At 48.2% G+C, this 22,549-nt stretch overlaps 1 protein-coding gene across 2 annotated transcripts in view; it reads right to left on the bottom strand.

The window, feature by feature from the left end:
- Positions 1 to 5,668: 5,668 nt before the first annotated feature.
- The window catches only part of SLC7A14 (solute carrier family 7 member 14), a 29,746-nt gene continuing 12,865 nt past the window's right edge, over positions 5,669 to 22,549 (bottom strand). Inside the window, exons 2-8 of one of the 2 annotated variants that reach the window (XM_057411548.1) lie at positions 20,229 to 20,623; positions 13,563 to 13,795; positions 12,574 to 12,795; positions 10,526 to 10,672; positions 9,247 to 9,455; positions 7,818 to 8,695; positions 5,669 to 6,092 (exon numbers count right to left, since the gene is read on the bottom strand). In XM_057411548.1, coding sequence (XP_057267531.1) covers positions 5,770 to 6,092; positions 7,818 to 8,695; positions 9,247 to 9,455; positions 10,526 to 10,672; positions 12,574 to 12,795; positions 13,563 to 13,795; positions 20,229 to 20,532 — 2,316 coding nt within the window. In that variant the 5' untranslated portion in view covers positions 20,533 to 20,623 and the 3' untranslated portion in view covers positions 5,669 to 5,769. Of the gene's footprint in view, positions 6,093 to 7,817; positions 8,696 to 9,246; positions 9,456 to 10,525; positions 10,673 to 12,573; positions 12,796 to 13,562; positions 13,796 to 20,228; positions 20,628 to 22,549 lie in introns of both variants that reach the window. The other variant, XM_057411547.1, reaches the window with a different exon arrangement.

Below are 22,549 nucleotides of genomic sequence, written 5' to 3'. Positions count from 1 at the left end.
CTACCAAATTGTTTGGAGTGATGGAGAAGAATTTGAAAACAAGGCTGCTAGTCAAGCCTTGGTGGAAGGTCTGCTTCAGTTGGAGAATCCAAACTGAGCAACACATCCCTGGGCAAGGATACCATAGCTCCCACATCTCTCCTTCTCCATGTGGGAAGCTGAGGCAGGAGCATTTAAAAGGAGTCAAAAGGAGGATGGCTGTGCTCCTCAATGGCCCTTTGCCTGCACGGACAAGGGGTGGGCAGCAGCCCTAGCATCTGCCTTTAATACCGAGCAGTCTTGAACGCGTCTCTGTTGTGTGAACTTTGCATTGCTGCTGTCCTATACAATGTACCCAAGGCGGGCAGTGGCGCGGGGCCGGTGGCAGGACACTTGTGCCCATTACATCACAGGCAGGGCACAGGCAGTTGTTGTATGCGCTGGAGGGACGCTGTAAGTGCTGCCATTGATGTGGGGGTGCCACGGGCGAAGGGGTGGCGCACAGACGTGCCAGCTTGTGCAGGCTGCCTGGGGATTGTGGATTGTGCTGCTGTTGCAGCTCCGGCTGGGGAGCAGCTCTGGCTGTTAACCCCGGGACCGACGGCAGCATGGGAGACCTCAGAGCAGAAAGCTGCTGAAGCACTGCCTGCAAACAGCCCTGAGCAAACTGGGAGAGAAAAGCACAGGAAAACCCGTGCCTGAGGATCTCTTTTCGGCAAGGTGTTGGTGCCACTGGTGGGACCCAGGCAGCAAGGCATGGCCTGACGGGGGATGAACTGCACTAGGCAGCATTTATATGTTTATACATATTTATTACCCGTTTATACCTTCAGGTACATGGGTCTGGGGGCCCTCGGCAGGGAATGGTGCTTGCTCTGCCTGTGGTCACAGTTATTGGCAGCCAATCCCTTATCCAGCATTTAAAAGACCCTGGGCAAGCTGCTCAGAGGAAGAAAGAAGCCATATTTCAGGGAAGATAAGAAAAAAAACCAAAGTGAAACAACCCTGGAACAGCCGTGGGGGAAGCAGACATCTGCAGCTGTAGGGTGTGAGGAGATGGAGCCAAGAACAGGACAGGATATTAGTGCTGGCACCACAGAGGGGAAGTGTTTGGAGGAAGCACAAAGAATATTAAACTTTTCTAGGTTTTAGATGATCAAAGCTAAATACCTGCTCTGCACCACCCCCCCACACACCCTGCTCTCCTGTGGGGTTCTCCTGGGCTGGGTTGGCTGAGGCGCTGCTGGCTCTTAAAGGCTTTTGGTGCTTGTTTGCTGACCCAAAGCCTCAAAATGGAGTCAAATATAAATCTCTTGCTGCGGGTGGTGGATGCGAGCTGTGGTGGTCACCCTGGCATGGAGGTGATGGTCCCTGATGTCTCAGTGGAGCCCTCCCCAGCTCCATTAGGACCTCTCTCCATCACAGGGAGTGTGCCTGGCAGCCTTCCCATTCCCCAAATAACAGGAGGGAGCCCATATGGGGTTACTGGTGGCTCTGAGCTCCCTGAAGGGGAAAGGTGGCCATGGGCCCACGAGTGATGTCTGCCTCTCTGCAGCCCCAGTGCCTGTGCAGGGGGGTGATAGTGCTGTGACACTGCAGTTATCCTGGGGAAAGGCAGGTGCCAGCAGCACTGTGAGCAGAAGGGAAGACATTGGCACTGCCCAGGGCTTTGCACTGCAACAGCCAACCTGTGGTCATCAGCTTGAGGGGTTTGCTCTTGTCTTTTTATTGTATAAACTCATAACCATTTTTTTCACAACAGTGTAAGTATATATCAAAGTCAGCCACTGAAATGGATCTTCTATAGAGGAAATTCTGAAGCACTTAAGGCGAGATTTGTTCATCTCTTGCTTCAGTTTAGCACTGAAAAAATATCAAATCTCCAGGTACTGACTGTCTTCACAGGACTTATATGGGAATTTTTTTCTTACTATTTCCTTGTTTAGTTTTTAATTTAAAAGATTTACATTATTATGGAAACTGATAATAAGACACATTTGTCTCTGGCTTCCTTTAAAAATCCCTTTCTTCCTCTTTGATTTTTAGATGTAAAGGCACACAATAAAGCTTTATGCATTTATTAAAATATACAGATTTTGGTAAATTTAGACTTTTTTTTCATAGTATCTTGACAATATATATATATAATATGTATAACTGCCAACAACACAATCATTTGAAAAGAAAACTCACTCCATGACATATCTGCATATTTTTTTCCTTTCTCATGACACACTACAATATCCCATTGTACAATGCACCAATGGGCTTTTGGAAACCACAAAAAAAATTTAATAGAACAAACTGTTTTTAACAAACACACCAATTTCATACCAGAACTGCAGAGAATTGTTACACCAGAAAGTACCACCCGCAAAAAAAGCAAGATATACATCAGAAAGACTGAACAGACAAAGTGGAGATCATTTACAAGCTGGATTTACAACATCCCATGTCATTCAGTGCGTGATTTCTCTGCCACGTGGAGGATGCCGGTGTGCTGGAACTTGCACTGAGCGGTCGTAACTGTGCGGAGTGGATTTGTGGAGGGATGAGATCTTATAGAGTCGGTCTGGAAGAGTTGAGGTATTTATGCTCCATCAGTATCATGCATTGCCCTCCCTGGTGTATGCCCTGTGGAGGACGGTCAGGCGCAGAGGGGCTGTGTGCCTCTCATGCAGCACGGTACCACTCTGCCTGTGTCCTCCTGGTGGGTCAAAGGTGTGGGAACCTCTCTGAGGGCACCCATGTGGAAGGCTAGATTATGGGGTTACACCAAAACACGCACTTGCACCTCTCCCAGTGTCCAAAACCGCTCCTGGTGCCAGTGGTGCCCAGAGGTGATGGAAATGCCTGAAAGTGTTGGACTTTGCAGCTCTTGCTTGTCCCCATTGAAGACCCTAATGCCTGCTACAGGGGAAAGCACATGAGCTCCCAGATGGAGGCTGAACCCACACGTCTCTCAAGCGCTGCCGCCCAGAGCAGGCTGCAGGAACCCCGCTACAAACCGGCCTCCCTGGGCACTGGCTGCTCAGCTGCCAGCAAGCACAGGCCAGACCCAGCCTGCGGCTCTGCTGTCTTCTCCTTATGCACCTCTGTTAGGTGGGATGTGGTGGGCTCGGGAAGAGGATACAGCTCTCACCCCTGACACGGTAAGGACTGATGGCAGCCCACCCACATCAGAGAGTGCCAGACAGTGCCATGGCATCAAACACTGTTTTCCAGCAGTCCTGGGAACAAGGCGCAGATATCCTGCCCCGGCACTTCCCTGGGAAGTGGAAGGGGGATGCGTGAATGGGAACAGGAGTAGCTGAAGGGCTTCACTCAATACATGGATCCAACGGAGAGGTTCTTAGAGACACCAAAGAGCAAGGGATCAAGCCCTCATCAAATTATACAGAGTAACCAGAGAGGACATGACAACAGACACTGGTACTGGTAACTGCTCTGTAGCAAGAGATTAAGGCAGGCTGCAAAAGGAATAACAGACTTTGATTCAACAGGGTACTTGGGCACAAGTTTGTGGTTCAGCAGATGCCTAAATACCATGTGGAAGCAGGACAAAGACAACTACCTTGGATACAGTATAGTATAAGAGCTGGTAGGAAAATAGCATCAATCTTTCTCCCTGAAAAGGTAAAGCCAGACCTGTGAGGTGCCATCTCTCTTGGGTACTTCTAAGGCATTGAGGACAAGAGCAGTTAAGCACAAGTGAGAGGTGACCTTTGCAAGAGGTGCTCAGCACTGCTGGAAAGGTTTCCCAAGCTGGTCCGTGAGTGGTGCGCACACTGCAAGCAGATTTTCGGTGGAACACACTCATGATTTCTGACTGTAGAAGTCTGGCAGGGGCGGGCAATGGAAGGAGGTGCCAGAGCGAAGCTTATGAGTCCTTTTGCCAAATCCTTGCTCTCATTCTGAAGCCCTCACAGAGGTCAAACTTCCCTTGGTTTTCTGGGGCACTCTGGGTTAAGATCTGCAGAATTGGATGCTCTTTGCTGGGAAAAGGACCGTAGTTTGTTACCATTTGGAACAGAAGCTGCAGGGAAACTTCCTCAGTCACAGGAAGTGCCTCTCCATTGAGCCCCTGAGCCCCAGGAGTGATGTGGATGGGCATGGGTCCAGGCACCCTCTGCACCCAGCAACCCGCTTGCCCACAGAGGGTGCTAGGCAGGCTCTGCGCTGTGTTTTCGGGGGCTGAACCTCATTCAGTGAACCAAAGAGTTAATGGCTCTCAGCATCACATGTTGAAAATCCTACCCCATGCCCCATCAATGTTAAATTGTCCCCTAGGACACTAGGGGCAGCCCCTGCTACTGGGGATTGGTCTGGGCTGTTCCAGGGGCGTCCCAAGGATGGATCTGGCTGCAGCTTTCATCAGCTGGGTAGAGGGTGGGTGTCGCTGTCTGATGGGGTGCTTATGTAGTTTTTATTTATTCAAAAAGGTGTTCCTCCGCTGCAATTGCTGACTCAGCAGTGCAGTTGTGGTGCCTGCAACCAAGCACCATCACCATCGATGGTGCTGTGGGGACACTGGTGGCAGAGAACCTGATGGCACTTCTGGGAATCATGGCCATCTTTGAGCCATACTGGGGGGTTTGAGAAACATCTACGTGCTGACTACCTCTGCACCATGAGCCACCAGCTCTGTTTGGTTACAAATTGAAATACAGACACTTATAGAATGCGCAGTGTTTCAGTGTTTTTTTTCATACAGAATCCACCAAGCCAGGGTCAGAAACAGAGAAAATGGTACAAGGTGGAGACAGCAGCAGGGATTTCAGCAGCCAAGTACCCTCTGCTTGCCATATGTGGCCCACCCTGCCAAGGTGTGCCTGACCCATGGACACTGCTACTTTGCAGGGGCACAGGTGCATCCCTGAAGCATTGGGGCCAGAGCGAGCGCTAAAATGTGCTCGGGGAATTACGGCACAGTCATTTCTGTAAAAGACACAATATGGTGGAAACAGCACCCAGCCTCAGCCTGGTGATGCTTGGAGAATTGGCATCTGGCCCTCTCTGGCCATTCACACAAGGTGGATTGAGCCAAGAGTGGGTCACAGCCATCACTGTGACCAGAAATGGGACCAGGCTCCCAGCCACAGATTTGGGATGTTTGGCTGTGCTGTGACTTCAGGGTTTGATTGAAACGTGGACCAATTTCGAATGACAGTGTCTGGGGTACTTGGATTCAGGAATGACACTGCGGTGTGCACTGAGTGCCTTTGCAGAGAACAGGCTATGGAAACACTGTGTGATGTAGGACCAGCATCCCTGGATCCATCTCTGAGCAGCTCCCTTGAAATGCGTTTGTCCATCTCCATTCTGCACCTACCTACCCAGCTGTCCCACTGGCTCAGCTATTACTTCTAGGTGGTTCAAAGAAAAAACACATGTGCTAAGAAAGTGCCAAAAATGTAAGAGAAGCACCCCACTGCTGCAGCCACTGGGTGGACATTCCCCAGGGACTTGTCCCCTCGTGTGTCCACCTCTCAACATCCACCCAGTTTGGCACATCTCCCACTTCACTGCCTCCATGGCGTGGCTGCTGCTGGAAGATCAGCCAGTGCCAGAGGAGCAGCTGGCACTCACCAGAGTGAGACCTGACCAAAGGAGCCAGGACAGGCCACAGGTGTGTTGGTTCAGGGCCAATGGCAATCACAGAGCATGTCCCAGGGACCAGAGGTGAGCAAGGGGGGTGGTGGAGGACCCGGGGATGGTAGGACAGGATGGGGGAACCATGGGGACCCTTCCTCATTGGCTGGGCGGTGCAGCACCCCACTGTCCACCCTGCTACTCAGGCGAGTAGTCCAACTCATCGTTGGCAATAAGAGCCTCTGACGGCTGTTTGTGCCTGCCTTTGCTTTTCGACCTGCCACTCGTCCGATGGCTTTCCTTTGCTCCTGCCATTTGCTGGTATGAGAAGCCCTTGTCCTCGGAGGGACCCCAGTCTGGGAAGCCCTCACTCTCAGTGGCATAGGAGAAGCCATCATCCACAGAGAAGGGATCGACATCCACATCATAGCGCTGATAGGTGCTCTGGTGGAGGGCCTCCTCCCGAGCGCTGATCTCTAATGTGCTGTTCCACATCCCATAGCCAAAGTATATGAGCAGACCTGTAGCGGGTGAAAGGGAGAGGGTTGGACACCAGCTGCTTTGATAAAACACCATGCCCTAGAATGGCACCTGACCCCCAAAACCCACATCAGGTGTGGACTGGGGATGCAGCCCAGCTCACCACCGGCCTCTTCCACCTACACTGGGCTGGGTCCAGCTGACAATTAAGTGTAAGTAAATATACCTCTGTTTTTAAAGCCTAGTGTATGCTGTAGTTGATGTCTGCTCTTTGAAGCTGCTGAGAGTGTGTTTTGAGGCTGCCAGCTGTGACCTGAGAGCTGTATGTTTTAAACATCAGCTGGGATTGCTGCTGGCCATGCTATCATGCCATCTGCAGCCTCGGGAGGACCACAGCTCCCAGCAGATGTGTGGAGGCTCCCAAGTCCCAGCAACCCACATCTCCACCTGCTATCCTCCTGGCTATCTTTTTCTTCTTGGAGTTTTCTCATGCTCTCAATCTCTCTCCTGCTGGTGCTCACAGCCATGTGTGCCCTGGGGCTGTCAGGATGGGTGTATTTGGTATTAAACCAGCTCTGAAACACTGTCCTCTTCCCCTCAGTAATTTCATTTTGTCTTCTCCCACCTGATCTCACCTTTCTGCATCAATGCTTTTGCTGGAAGCAAATGTAGCTGGAGATCTAATTTCCAGTGCACCTGGGTTTAACCTACACCAGATATGTGCATGCAGAAACCCAGACTTCTCCACAGGTTAGGACTGGCCATGGGGAACTGCTTCTGAGGTTAAATCCAGAGTCTGTGTGGCAGGACTGCACATCTCTGCCATAAAGGCAAATGGGATGTACCTCCTCAGCAGGCAAGAAGTCACGGATGGGACTGGTGGAGTCCATTACACATTAATGGTGTGGCTTAATTGACTCACTGCCATTGCTGGCAGCTGGGTCTGTTGTCTGCAACTGTTGCCCCTGTGGGCTGCTGAAATACATATGTTTACCTCTGGGGTTATCATTTCTCTGTAAAGAGCCCCTTGGCTTGGTACTGTCTTGTTGCTTCAGTTCTCTATAGTACAGGCTTGGGAGCCTTCAGGAGGAGCAATGAGAGCTGGTCTTTTTCTCTTGGGTTTGTGGAGTAAGTGGGTTACAATGTAAAGCAAGGGAAATTATGAACCCAGAACAACATGCCAAGCTGTGGCCATGTTCCAGGAAGACTAAATTTAGCAAAAAAGTCTACAACAGAGCCTGCAAGTCCTGAGATCCCCCTCCCACAGAGTTAAGGACTTAGACCAAGAAAAGGGGATACAATCCACAGATCCCTTGGCTGTGATTCTCCAGGGCTGTTGGGGTTGTGCAGCTCTGGGCTTTGGAAAAGCAGTGCTGAGATGTTGGTGTGGGCTGCTGAAGAGCTCAAGTGGGTGAAATAGCAAGAAAGCAGGCAGATTTCTGTAGGAACCCTGCCTCTGAGGCAATCTGCAGAACCCACCTACTTTGCATCAAAAGACTCATCAAAACAGTCACCTTTGCATGGAGCAGTTTACTGCCATCAAGCTGACATTTTCTGGAGGTGTAATTTTCTATTGAGCTGTGGTTCAGGGACTTGATTAACTGAGGTTTCTAAGAACTTCAGGATGACAAGGTACAAATGAAAAGGACTGGGTATGTCCCAGGTGAAGAAGAATTGCCTAAGCACTCTGATTAGGCAAGTTATTCTTAACACCCTTTCAAAAGAGCGTTAGATAGAAGAATAAAACAAATGAACCTGGGACTCACCCACAAAACACCATACGGCAAATCGGATCCACGTGACTGTGGAGAGCTTCAGCATGAGATAGATATTCACCAGCATAGCAAAGGCAGGGACAAAGGGCAGGCAAGGTGCCATGTAGGGCAGCTTCTTGGGGTTTTCTGGCTGCTGCAGGATCACAAACACCAGCACAATGATGAGCAGGATCATCAGCACGACGAGGAGGACAGCCCACCAGCTCTGCTCGTAGATGTAGTCTGCCCCAAAAATGATGAAGGAGCAGAAGATGAACATGAGGACGAAGAGCAGGAGCACGCAGGTGGTGACCGTGTGGCCAGTGGCCACTGTGGGGCGGTCCATTTTCCCTGGCAGTCCGAGGTGGATCCGCATCGTGTAGTAGCGAGGGCCAATTAACTTCTTCAGCTTGATGAGGTAGATGTTCTCAGACTCATCTGCCTCTATCCCTGTGGTCATGTCTACTGTGCCGTAATTGGGGTGATTCACACTGTAGGTGGATTTATCGGATTTCCCGATTAGCATCTCATTGTCCCCCAGTGATGGAAGATTTTTGGCTCCACATGTGTTGGTTGGTGGGCCAGCGAACTCTTCTCCTTCACTGCCCGGGGAGCAAGCCTCCTTCTCACAGTCTGCCAGGATGCCCTCCTTCTTCTTGGTGTGCTCCTCGGAGAGGAATTTGACAAAGCCATCAATGTCACTCTCGGGCTGGTATCGGAGGAGCAGGACACAGACAGAGACCAGCGTGTAGGCAAGCAGCGTGCCGATGGACATCATTTCTATCAGGTCCCGCAGGCTAACCAGCAAGGAGAGCAATGCTGCGAGGAATCCGGAGACGATACAAGCCACTACAGGGGTTTCCGTGTAAGAACTGACGTGGGACAAAAATCTGGAGTGCGAAACAGTTGCATAAGGTTAAAACTGCAGATCACAGTGGTTCCCTGTTTCAATTACCCTTACCTGAGGCCAGGCTCAGAGCTGTGGTCCCTGCAGCTCTCGCTGCTTCTTGAAGCTTAGACTCCAGACAGCTGGGGACTGGAAATATTGTTGAGGCTGGATCTGGAGTTACATCTAGGTCTAACCAGCAATGAAATGGGCATTTGGACACTTGCGAGTAAGTGCCAAGATTTTATGCATATTAGCTGCTCTTCTTTGCAAGTAACTCTTGAACTGAGCTCTCATCCTCGCATAAGCTGAGCCTCTAGGTACCAGCACCAAATGAGAAACTTTTGCATAGATCACTCCTAATTCCACCCCCTACACACCATGATTTTGCTTTGGTGTGTGCCCCATTCTGCAGGCACTGAGTCTGTGCATGACCACTGCTCCCTGCAGTGATGCCACTGGCTTGTTAGGGCACAGGAGAGACCCCCTCCCCATAAAACCACTCCTTGGGGTTCCAAGGGGGCAAAAATGAATGCCAGCATGAGCATGACTGACCTGAAGAGCAGTCCATCACCAGCCATGGCATAAATGACTCTCGGCATTGGGAAGAGGGATCCCAGCAAGCTGACAGTCAGGCCAGCCACAGACCCGATGGCAACAATGAACTTGGCAGCATTGAAGCCGTGAGCCACGAACATTTCCATCAGTGGGGACTCTGTGTCGATGGCATCATAGGGCACCATCAGTGTGAGGATGATGCTCACCTGGGGAGAAGACAAGAGTAGCAGGACACAGGTATCAGCAGCAGTGTGCAGGGGCTGCTTCTCAAGGGTGGAAAGCCAAAAATTCCCAGTCTAACAGGGACTGCATCCCTATGTCCTCTGAGGAGGGGATGTAAAATGCTGGAGGCAAGGCCTATAAACACTTTGCTATTACCACTCCTGGGTGGTTAATCCAGGAACTGTGGGGCCTCAGACTGCCACCACAAGGTGACACCTTGAACCTTGCTGCTGTGGTGATGCAGGAGGCTGGTGGGACTGGGAGAGGTTAGTTACACCTGCACTGGCCATGTTCCTGTGCAGGGACAGCACTGCCCGAGTCATGTACTCCTCATGGGTCATGTGAAAACCCAAGACATCGTTGCTTGGGGCTACACTCTGATCCTATTCGAGCCAAAGAAATTGGTTTTGAAGGGAGGGCACCATGCTGCAGGAGGGGCAGTGGGTGAGTTTAATTGAAATGATCAGAACAGTGTTTTTTCTCCTTTGTGACTCAATTTTGCTTTTTACAAGGAAAATCCCTGAGTACAGGCATGCACTTACAGGGATGCAGAGCAGCTGGGTATCTCTGGCATGGATATCCCTGCCCACCCTCCCACTCACGTGAACCCTCTCCCATATCTCCATCGGAGGCAGTGCTGCTTTCCCCCAAAACGTGCAGAAAGTTGCTGCAGGGCTGCTGCTCCTGTTTTGCTGCACTTACGGAAGCAAAAATAGCTGTGGATCAGGATGAGGGGTGAGGACAAAGCTGGCTGCCACCATCTCCCTGCAGCCAGCAGAGGGATCTCGGCAGGGTGTCGGGAGCCTGAGAACAAACTGGGCTGTGGCCGAGGTGAGCCTCGGCAGGATGATGCAGACACACGGAAACACAGCTGATGTCTCAGTTCCCACCACAGAAAGGGCCCTTGTCTGAGGGTCAGACCGGCGCCCTGGCTCATGGGGAGGGCAGCAGCGCAGATGCCCAGAAGGGATGCACTATATATATAATTTTTTAAAGAATATACATGCATAAATACATATTCATGTACATTTACATATGTACAACTAGTACTTACTGACACATATGCTGTCAAGCACATGACGAGTGATGCCGTGATGGCGTAAGGGATGGAGGTGTTGGGGTTCTTTGCTTCTTCTCCCGTGGTAGCAATGATGTCAAAGCCGATGAAGGCATAGAAACAGGTCGCAGCCCCTTTGAGCACCTGCGTGGGGGATCAAGCATCTGAGTGCCAGGGAGGGGGGCTGGCACACAGCCAGGGAGAGGGAACCAAGCAGAAATGAAGGAGCCCCGTTCTGCCTCCTTGGAGCTACAGGGTGAGTGGGGCAGATCAAGGGGTGCACACATATTGCTGGGCATTCCCATCAGGGGACTGACCCTGGGAACACCCATAGCATAGTGATCTGGCCTAGGGAAAAGATTCCAACATGTGGCCTGAGCCACTGGGGGCGTCTGCAGCTCACTCGTGGTGCACCACAAACCTGAGTCCATGCAGTGCCCAAATCTGCTGGGAGATCCTGGCAGTGACAGAGGAGACAATTAACCAATTTCAGGTTTGCTTTCACAATCCTCCACCTCGAATCCCTTTATATTATTAGGGATTTACAGCATGTTTACATGCTTAGCAAGATGTCTCATGTGGCAGCAAGGTCTGCTAGCAGAGGAAGCAGAAGAGAGCAGCAACAGTCAGATGTACTCCATTTTCCAAACAGCCTTTGTTTTGCTTGGAAGCTGCAGACAGGTTAGGAGCACACATTGGAGCACATGAATGGGGAATTATTTGTACTGTTTGGTTATTTTTTTTAATATGATTTTTAAAAATATACAATAGTAGCAAGGACATTGATAAGAAAGCAATGCTGGAGTAGGATAAAGACTGTGTGGCTGTGAGTGACCCTTTGCATATGTCTAGCTAGTTAGCTGGGTATCACATGTTCTTCACATTGCTGTCACCTCAGCTGTCTAGTGGTGGAGCACACAGTAACACCTCTTTCAGGAGACTACCTTTTTAAAGTATCCCCTATGTTCCTGGGGATCTCACGCTTGTGCTTTGGTGGATTTACTTTTACAAACAAATAGACAAACAGCCAGCTGAAAATGGTGGGAAGACCCTGTTAGTTTTGATGTGGTTTGGATATGTATTTATTTATATCTGTGATTTTTTTGCCAGGAGATATTTGGTGAGTTTGATTGGAGCAAACCAGCTGTTTTCCATTTTCTCTTTTTCATTCCTATTGTATGGCATAAAAAGCCAAGCACAATGCAAAGGTAAATATAATCCCTGCTCTTGAATGGGCCTCAGTGCTCTTCTCACTGTTGTTCTCTGGCAGGGAGGTATTGATTTACTAAAGGGAGGTGCAGGGACTGTAAGACAGCTTGGGACCCTTTCAATAATCAAGACTCTTGGTTTATTTTACTTTCTTGCTTGTTTTTCTGCACAAAACCCTGATGGAGTCGAGCAGTGTAAATCTGAGAAATTATCTTGGGTTTAGGCCAGCTGTGATATTTTCAGTCTCTGTTCATCTTTGGATAAAAACCAGTGCAAGCAATCTAAAAAAGCCAAATATGTCCAAATTCTCAGTAAGCTTTAGGGGAACATCCATAAAATAAGTACTGCCAGGTGGCGTTATGAAGTGCTCAAAACAAATGCTTGAGAACATTGTTGTTGAAAAACAGCCAACACAAGTATCTCCCCCTCAGCAGAGGCTGAGCCAGCTCCTCCTGAGCACTCTGTCTTGGATGGCCACTGCATTTTGCTCCACTGCCAGGCAATTAGTGGCATTTCCTGGGGTACACCTTCATGTGGAGTTTGGCTCTTGAGGAGGACGTTTTGGGACAATTTGTTGTTTTTTTTTTCTAAGAGATATGGGTAAAGCATTGCCGAACTCTATGGGTCTGGTGGAGTGAGGAGGCCAGGATCCGAGCCTACAGTGCTGGAAGTTGGAGGTCCTTGGCCAGCACACAGGTGAGTTTAGCAGGATTGAGATTTGGGGACTGCAATGGCAGTAGGGTGTGCATGCCATGAGGAAAGCTGAGTGGTATACACCACCACAAAGTGTGCCTCTGCTGAGGTGCTGTGTGTCCCTCCCTGTGCCCAGGACTTACCCCCGGCCATCCAAATGGCAGGAATTGCCCTTCAGCCCAGTTGTCACTTTTAATATAGAAGAGACCAGCAATCATGATGAAGATCCAGACTGCCAGGTTAATGACGTTGAGCACGTTGTTCAGCCCCACGGAGTTCTTCACCCCTATGGCTACAATGATGGTGACAATGACAGCAATGACCAGAGCAAGCAGGTCAGGGTATGACTCCTCTCCTTTCCCTAGGTAAAAGAAAAGAGGTGTGTAACCCTCCATCCATAGCTGCAGACAGCACCTTCAGAAACTCTGTAGGGGCTTTTTTAAACACTTTTCAGATCCTGAGGCTTTGCAGAACCCCTTGGCCTCATTGCAAAGGCAGGCTCCAGATGCTCCTGCCTCTGCTAGCTAAATTTGTTTTATTAAGGCAATAAATCTTGGTGCCTCAAGACACTGTTAGGAGCTTTGTAAGGGCAGAGAAGAAACAATCAGATCCCAGTTTGCATAACGTGTCTGCTTAGTACTAATTAAAAATCAATCAAACACCAAGTTTTCATGACACAGGTACAGGACAGCTAGCTGTTTTACTTATGGGTGGGAACTATGGACTGGAACTGCTGTTCATACAGGACCATCACAACCCTGAGTTTCTATATGGTGGTACTGTAGACACCAGCTTGTACTCTCTAACAAGAGAGTACAAGCGTGTGCCTTTAACAGGACCAAGCAGAGTGCTTGCACTGGATGAAGTGCTCCTGTACTGTTGTTAGCCTCTGGCATTTGACTAATTTTTCTGGGTGCTTATTCTGCTAAATGCCAGCTCATCCCAAAGGGGCTCAAAGTATTGTGTACCCCCTTCCCTGAATCCCATCTATGAACCAGACTGCAAAGGCAAAGTACCAGAGTCAGACGGATAGTAAATAATGAATGAAGCCTAATATCCATGTCTGACTTCTGATGAGCTTCCATTTACTTTTTGAGTGATTGGGAGCCTATGCACAGCATGACACACCTAGTCCGTTCAATGTCCCGACGTTGTTGATCATCCAGTGGCTGATGGTGTGGTTGGCCAGCGAGTCAAACATGCTGCTGAGGGCGCTGGCACCTGCGGCCGTGCCGATCAGGTACTCCAGGATGAGGTTCCAGCCAATGAAGAATGCCACGAACTCCCCCACTGTCACATAGCTGTAGGTGTAGGCAGAGCCCGTGGTCTTGGGGACCCGCACACCAAACTCAGCGTAGCAAACGCCTGGTTAGAAAAACGTGGAACAATGTAAGGAAAATGTGCTTGGAAAAGTTGAAATCGAAACCGCCTTGGTTTCACCTGCATGGAGGTTCCAGGAAATGCGCAGGGCTGTAGTCAGCATCGGGAGAACAGAGACATCACAGGGGGCTATGATGACCCTCCCTCCCCAGTCATTTGGCTTAAAATCCAGCCCAATTTTCATTAAAATCAAGCTGTGATTTTTTTTCTTTTTTCTTCTTTTTTTTTTAAGGCTGCACAGTTCAAAGTATCCAAACCTTTACAGCCTGTTGCAGAAAAGCCTTGCCACAGGTGTGTGCCTCTGATCTGGGACCTTTGGCACGGCCAACTGCAGCCCCCCCCCCGACAGAAAACCAAAGCTGGGAACAGAACTGAGCACCATGGGTGGTGTGGTCCTTGGAGCCCTGTTTCCCTGAAATAGCTTTGATGATGATAGGTACTTTGTCTTCCCCATCCAACCGTCACACCATAATACGATTTTTGCTGGTTTTCATGGGATTTTATAAAATGTTTTATTGTGGTATCCATGTTCTGGTAAGCTCCCAGTGCTTTTGGCTGCAGAAACCATAATAGCCCTGGGGCTTGCGGGGGAAAGGTGGTTACAGTGAGACCTGCCAGAGGACAGTGTTTATGTTTCTTTGAAGTACTGCAGGGCACAGGGAGGTCAGGGGTGCTTCCAGTCATTGTGTGGGATCCTGGACCACTTTTGCCCAGCCTTATCCTAGAGGAAGATGCTACAGGAGGGCTCATGCAAGCCTATACCTCTCCTTGTCCTGGCTGTGCAATCTCCTAATACCTATCTTGTGTTACTGCTATGAAGATCCAGGCATGAGAACTGTCCTGCTCATCCCTGATTTAATTTGTACCCATGCAAGAGGAGTTTAAAGCCATCTTACATAGAGAACAAGTTATTTTGACACTCAAAAATGTTACACGTCTCATTCTGAAGAACACTTGCAAAACTGACTTTGTAGAAGAAGAGAAGCAAAAAAGTATTTAATAGGAACACTTTAGGAGGCAATTTCAGTGGACTTTAATACTTTCCAAACTCCTTGTGTACTTACTATGTCAGGATACTATTCAATAAAAACTTGACCCTGACACATTGATGTCTTAAAACAACCATTGGATTTTATTTAAAAGGAATGGATGGACTTAGTCATAAATTCCCCAAATATTAGTCAGAACAAGTCCTGGAAGGGCACACTGTGTCCTGCGTGTTTAATGCTGATTAAGACCTTGCCCCAAAGACTACAGTTCAGCTTGTATGGGATAACAGGTTAGGGCTGTTACTATCATTGTGTGAACATGTAGTAATTGGTGAGTTCTTGATCAACTACTATTTTCTATTTAGAAGATAATAATTGCTTCAAATTTGCAATCAGTTCAATATAGAGAAAGGAATGAATAATTTATAAAAGAGTTAAGAGGTTGCTGCTCACACTGCTAGTGCAGTATTTACGCAGAACAAACACAGAATTATTGAATCCTTAAGCTGAATTTGGTGGTGATTCTTTTCTTGGTATTGGAGGATTTTTACATTCCATTCACTGTTAACTTGCATGCACAATGCTGGCAGTACTTTGCAATGGGGGTCTTCAAAGCCTGATTTCTGTAAAGCAGGCCCAACTACAGGAGCAGCAAGACATCCTCATCATCCAGCCTTACAGATGGTCATTATTTAAAGCTGATGAAAAATGCATGCACTCAGCAAAGGTAAGACATTCATAGATAACTACAGGCCTGAATGATTTATGAAACAGGTGCTCTGGTGGGGAGAAGTGTCTAGTTTCTCTCTTTGATGGCCTTAAAAATCACACAATATTTCTTGGAGGCAACTCTACTTTTAGCCAATGACAAAATAAGGGTTAAACATGATTGTTATTGATACAGATGATCATGGCAAAGCAAAGATGTTAATATGTATAAAATGTTTGATTTTTCATTTACTTTACTAGGATCCCAAAATAGAACATCAATCTTTCACTGTGCATTGGGTACAGCAACACGTTGTGGCTATCTGCATTAGGTATCAGCATATATTAAGAAAATAAACTACTTTGTATCATAGCATGCAACATCCAGTCCGGGGGTACACATGATGCAAGATCTGTCAGCCACCCCTGACTGCCAACGGCTGTATCGGCTGCCACTGATCAAATCACTTTACTTTTTGGTGCTGCAGGTCCTTCATCAGAAACAGGGTTCACAGCACATCCCTCTCTGCTTAAAAAGGAAGAAAATTTCACAATTTATCAAGGTGCAGACTTTATCTCACTAATCTCTACTGTATCACTAGTGTATTATTATTATTATTATTATTACACTACAACTGCATAATAAAACTCTTAGTTACTTCTTGTACGCCCCTGCTATTCAGTACTTCATCCCCTGGTACCCAGAGAGGTGCAGTTCTGCCAGTGCCTGGCTCCAGGTCTGAAAAGGATGCTGGGATGTCTCTCTTTGATTTTGAAGACAGATTTCCTTTCCCTCCCCAGTCAAATGTGTTTGCAAATTTTTGCAGAAAACAAACCAACACAGAGGTTGTTTAGAAGAGCAGTCTTTTTACATTTCTTTTCTCTGACTATCAGCTACATTTGTAACTGCTGTGATGGTCATAATGCTGATATAATTACACAATTATTGCCATTATTCAGCAAGACGTAAACACAGCTGAGTGATTTGGTCCATGACATTGGTCCTTCCAAGATCCCATCTACAAAACCCAATTTTTCAGATTTAATTGACCTCTCCATTCTCTGGTTTATCTTGTTTGAGGGTAGGAGGTGAGGCAACCAGCAGCTTTGTGGACAGTGCCAGTATACAGGTCAGATGTTTCTGTGTTAGCAGTGGCTTGGGCAGCGGCATCCTGACCTGCTCATTGGGGACTTTTGCTGGAGAGGTATCTAGAAGACTATCCTTCATTAACCAAAAGCAACCGATTTATGGAGGCAGATGTACAGCAAAACCCTAATTTCAGAAAGCCTGTCCATTGTGTTTCACAATCATTGTGTGCAGATATATAAAAGGCAGCTCTGTAAAGAAAGCTTCCTTAGAAAAAGGACTCCCAGCTCTCCAGCAGCACGCAAGCGACCCATGATCAGCCTCAGCTGGAGCACCTCATCCTGGCCCTCATCCTGCAGCACCTGAGACACATGCTCAGCTATCCCCAGCTGTACTGTGCACCAAGGCTGTTGCTGAGCCTGCTCCCACATGCATACCAGGTAAGAGCACAGCAGTATGCTCCAAAACTGTGTAGCTTGGTGCTTGAAATCCCCATCAAGGGTTCCTGGGATTACAGAGCAGTTCTCATGGGAGAGTCTCTTCTTTCATTGCACAGTCTGACACAAAAGCTTATGGAATTTTGTCACAGAGAAAGCTATCCCACACCTGTAACCATCATGTGGGAGGACCTAACCCTTGCCTGAGCTCACAATAAGTGGTTTGCAGAGTGTGCTCCATGAGGTTTTATTAGTTTAGGAAAGGAGATCACCAAAGGCACAAACAATGGCTGGTGGCAAAGGCTGTGGAGAGGGCAATGGGGTTGGGTAGGATGCTGATTTCTGCCAACAAGCAGTTTTGGTTAGACATGGAGTTAAGAGTGGGGAATTCCATTGGTCACAGCTTACGAAGGGAACCTGTGGTGTTCCCTGTGCTGAAGGCTTTGTGAGGGGAAGTTAGGCAAGCATTTCTGTTTGACAGCTGAATAAAAGGCTTTCCAGGGAGAGAATAAAAGAGATTGATTTAATTTATCAGCTTAATCAATTATAGTCTGTCTGTAAGTACCCTGATGGAGCACATGCTGTTTAAACCTAGGGGAAGGCATAACTGCAGTTTGTCTGGTAGATGAAGTCAGAAAACTCCCTATCTGGGTGTCCTGGGTTCAGCAGTAGCAGTCATTTTTCTCCTTCTTGGTAGCTGGTACAGTGCTGTGTTTTGACTTTCAGCCTGGGAACAGAGCTGGTAACAATGATGTTTTGGTTTGGCCAAGGACTTTGTGAGCCTCATGCTCTGCCAGGGAGGAGGGGAAGCCGGGAGGAAGCAGAGATAGGACACCTGACCCAAGCTATCCAAAGAGGTATTCCATACCACAGCACGTCATGCCCAGGATGTAACTGGGAGTTACAAAGAAGGGCTGGGAGACTGTGGGGTTGGAGGAGGTATTGGTCGGTGCTTGGTTGGGCTGGGGGGGGACGCGAATTTTCGGTTGGCTGGTGGTGAGGTGATGTATTCTCTTCCCTTGTTATTTCCTTTATCATTATTATCATTGGTGGTAGTAGTAGTGATTTGTGTTATACCTTAGTTACTAAACTGCTCTTATCTCAACCCATGTGAGTTGCATTCTTTTTGGTTCTCCTCCCCGCCCCTCTGGGAGTAGGGGGAGGGAAAGAAGTGAGGGAAGTGAGTGAATAAGCTGTCTGGCTGGGTTTAAACCACCACGCTGGGCTAAACAGTGCATAGGGATTTCTTACTGGCAGGACCTGCCTGGCGGGGTTTCACTGTGGTTGTCTCCGGGAACCCAAACGGCTTTCTGGAAGGGGCATATTTTTAGCCAAAACCCTTCTAGGCTAACTTAAAAGAGAGTGGGATCTGACTTGGTGATCTGTGGTGCACCAAGGCAGAGAAGGTGATCTAGTGCTCCCATCTGGCCTTAAAACTGTAAGAAGTTCCTCAAAATCTGTCTGTGCATATCTGCCCAAGCTCAGTGCCTAGCCCACCAGGAGTGACCATGACGCAAGAGCTGAAATAGTGTCCCCAGTGAGCCCAATAGCCTGTTCAGCTCCCAGACTCTTGCTTGGTTTTACTTGCCAAAAATGTGTTGCTGTTATAAGCAACAGCAGCGTCAAGGATGAAGTGAGGAAGCAGCCAAGGAGACTATCAAAACACTGCATCCTTTGCAAAACACTTTCCCAGGGCTACAAAAGCAAGGGGAGATGAAAGCTGAGTGGGAAGCAGTGCAGGCTCCTGTGGGCAAAGGCAGAAGAAGCTCCCTGCTGTGGGGCAGGGTTCATGTCTGGGGTGAAAAAGCCCCTTTTTGGAGCACAGCGTGTTTTTGTTTGATGAGACCCACCCAAGCTCCGTTTGCTCTTGGTTTGCATCATAGCCAGCAAAACCCTCGTAGAGGACAGAAAGCAGGCAGTGGTGAAAGATAAAGATACTGATGCTATCTACTGTCTTGGTTAAAAAATGGGCATTTTGGTTCATCTGTTGTGTTGAGATCTCAACCAAGGGATCTCACTGCACTGAGTTCTCAGCTCTTGTTCTAGGATAAACCAGGGGTATATGTGTCCGAGATCCTTGTCACTGTGATCCAGCTAGTGAGTGGGGATCTGTGAGTCTGTGTGGTGGTCCCTAACCAGCATCACTTGGTTGGTCCTCCCTGGCATAGCTTTGGAGAGAGGGTGACCCCCATCCCCATGCTGTGCCAGGGCTGTGTCTGGGGTGTAGAGATTCAAACTAGCATGCATTTTGGTAGGATCTCCATGGAGCAGCACTACAACTTCCAGGGAAAGAGCATGATGTGCTTCCATCTCTCCCTACAAAAATCCAAAGACTTGAAGTTGGGTCACTTTGTGTTTGCTGTTCCTGTCTTCTATCAAAGCCCTTTGCCATTTACTCAGGTTTCCTTATCCAACCTGCAGATAAAAGCTGGATACCAGACTGACACAGCGTGCAAGGTCCTCTGAGCAGGGACATCACATCATCGTATTAGCACTGATCTGGAAAGGACAAATGCTAGCAGTACTGGCTTCATGTGGAAACCACAGCTCAAGCCATATGCTCAGCTGGGTTCCTACAGAGGAGATGGAATTCATTGGCTTTTTACTAAAGTACATAATTCCTCTGTTTTTGCAGTTGTTTGTTGGGTTTTTTGTTTGGAAATTCAAACAGTGATCCTGTGTGTATAGGAGCCAATAAAATCAACTCCAAAAACAACAGAGGAGTTTTTTTAACTGTTATCAATGTTGATAGCAAAAGAAACTGGACCCAGTGATAATCAAGCCATGACAGCCTTCCTGTTGAACCAGGGTTTCCCACAAGCCATGTTGCACTCCTGCTTCAACGCTGTGGCTTGGCCACACTCTCTGCCTTGGACACACACTGCAAAACTTTCAACTCTTTGAAAACATATTGACCACAGGCTCCATCCCTGGGGACGCCATCAGCAGCTCATCGGGGTAATTACACTTAGGCTGCTGGCTCCCAGGGCATTAGGTTTGGTTTGGTATTTGGGCAATGAGACTCAGTGCAGCTGAGGTGGTAAGCCCACTGTGAAAGGGTTTTTTAGTCTATGGAGAAGTTGCTACTTCCTTGTAGCTTGTGCTGCTGAGCTTGGGTCCTCCCAGGCGTCCACCTGCAAATGGAGCCAGAGGATGCACGTAATAACTTGTACTCATAAGGCACGCACATGACTCACCTGACAAGATGGAGGCGACGGCAGCGATGATGAAGGAAACGATGACCCCGGGCCCTGCCATCTCCTTGGCCACCAGGCCAGACACCACGTACATGCCTGTGCCCACACAGCTCCCGACGCCGAGGGAGATGAGGTCAAGGGTGGTGAGCACCTTAGCCAGCCTGGCACCCTGGGTGGCAGTGGTCCCCGTGCCCTCCAGCATTGACTCCACTGGCTTGGTGCGCAGGACGCGGGTGCGCAGGGCATGGCCTGCTGCCCCCCATGGCACCCGCCGCGGGTCCAGGCGTGAGAAGAAGCCGCTCATGGCTGGTGCTGGGCTTGTGGAGGTGGATCACAGATGGTTCTGGCAGCACCCGCTCAGGGCTGCAGCTGCATCTCCCTCCTCCACTGGCGGCCTGGCTGCAAGGGAGGAACACAGTTGTTAACTGGAATAGTAGAGCAAGAGGGATGGGTTCCACACAGAGGAACCAAAAGGGCCTCCTGAGCCGGTTTCTGCCTGGGCTTCAGTGCTGGGAGAGCCCTGGGGGCTGAGGGGAGCTTTGCTTTCAGTAGTGTTGCTTCTCTGAAGAAATTGCCTTTCTTCATCCCAAGTGTTTGATACAACAGAGATGCTCTGTCCCCCTTTTTGTTTGTCTGCATAGTTTTAGTCCTAGTTACTAATGCAGCCCCATAAGCAGCAGAGCTCCGATACCCTCCAAGTGCCCATTACATGGCTTAATTTCTACCAGAAGCGATAACGACTATGCTGGTGGCCACTGTGGCACATTGGGTCATGGTGGGGAGCAAGCCTGACTCCAAGCTTGGCAGTGCCACAGCGTATTCCAGCAGCAGGGATGTTCCTGCTAGCACCATGTGTCAGCCCACCATCACCACATTCCACACTGTGGGACATCCATGCCAAAAGAAGAGTCTGGGACTTTAGCTTTGCTCCTGTAACCAGTGTGTTGAGCCTGCTGCCTGCCTGGGCCAGGCTGTGGCTGCATATGGGGATTGATCACTGCAAATTTGCACTTACAGGGACATATGATTATTTTTTAGTGCTATAGAAGTTGCTCCTTGTTGTTTTTTCTGTTTGTGTGCTGCTGTTATTCTCGTGAACCCAAAAGGGGAAGTTTTGAAGGGTGCTGCTTGTTCAGGTCCTAATGAATCATATGGTTAAAAAGAGTCCTTGGTCTGGTTTCCTCATTCACTTTATCATTTTATTATTGTAGTTATTGAATACTGGTTCAGGAATACATTTTAAATTTATTTATTTATTTATTGATACAGTTTTCTGGTGTACCTGCACCATGCTTTGGGGTCTGGCTTCTGTGTTGCTAAGACAACCTGGGAGAGAAGCTCAGCAGAAGCAGTGCTGGCTCTACTATCCACTGGAGAGTGACTGGCCAAGAGCATGGCTGGCTGCAGCTGTTTTTAAGTACTTCTAAATGATCCTGCCTGAACCCATCTACTCTAGGGTTGTCTTAAAAATTATGGCATCCACTTGTTTTTCTCTGTGCTTTTTCATCTCAAGTCATGTTTTCAGGAACTGCCATCCTCCAGCTCTTTGTGCTGTTCTTTAGCAAACTGTGTAGTTCTTAAGCGACATCCTAATGCCAACAACAATGACTTTCTAGTGACACATGATGACTTCTTGACTTTGAGCAAAATAACAAGAATTGATGGTCTCTGCATGCTAATGTAACAGAACAGGAAAAAAGTTTATTAAATATGAATTTTAGCCTGATAGCTTCTTGTTAATACAGATTTTTTTTTTTTATTGCCTTGAAGACAAAACAATTATTTTTCCATCTTTACATCCAATACAAATCACATCGTGTCCACCAACCAGCCTTGTTTTCTGGACTTTATTAAATGAAACACAGCTTTTATTTCATGTTGTGGTTAATAACAGTTCAAATTGCTGATACTTTTCCCTTGGGCAACCACGGGCTGAAAGCCTGGATGTCCTGGCTAAGAATAATAAAATAGTTACTGCTCTTTAGAAAATGTGCATTTTTGGGTTGAGAATAAAAAATGGGTTTGGCTTTGGGTTGCTCAAGGCATCGTCTGGTTTGTAGCTGTGTCTCAGGCTAGGTTTTACTTTCTGATTTAGTTGAAGGTTTGTGTTGGAAGGGGCAGCTGAGCCACAGCAAGCTGGGATCTGGCAGAGCAGTCCTCAGGGCAGTGTGCTCATGTGCTGGTAGCTCTCCTTTGCCAGGGCTGTGTTTCAGCCACAGGGAAAATAACTCCTGTAAACAAAGTGATCACCACCCAGAATTCACCCTCGTTTTATCCAAAACACAATATCTCTGAAACATGGGCTGCCAAAGAAGTCTTGC

This window comes from Pezoporus wallicus, unplaced genomic scaffold, assembly GCF_028554395.1.
Source record: "Pezoporus wallicus isolate ANWC-B61680 ecotype Strahan unplaced genomic scaffold, APGP_CSIRO_Pwel_v1 contig_6899, whole genome shotgun sequence".
Taxonomy (NCBI): Eukaryota; Metazoa; Chordata; class Aves; order Psittaciformes; family Psittacidae; genus Pezoporus; species Pezoporus wallicus.
This window is presented reverse-complemented; position numbering and strand designations above follow the sequence as displayed.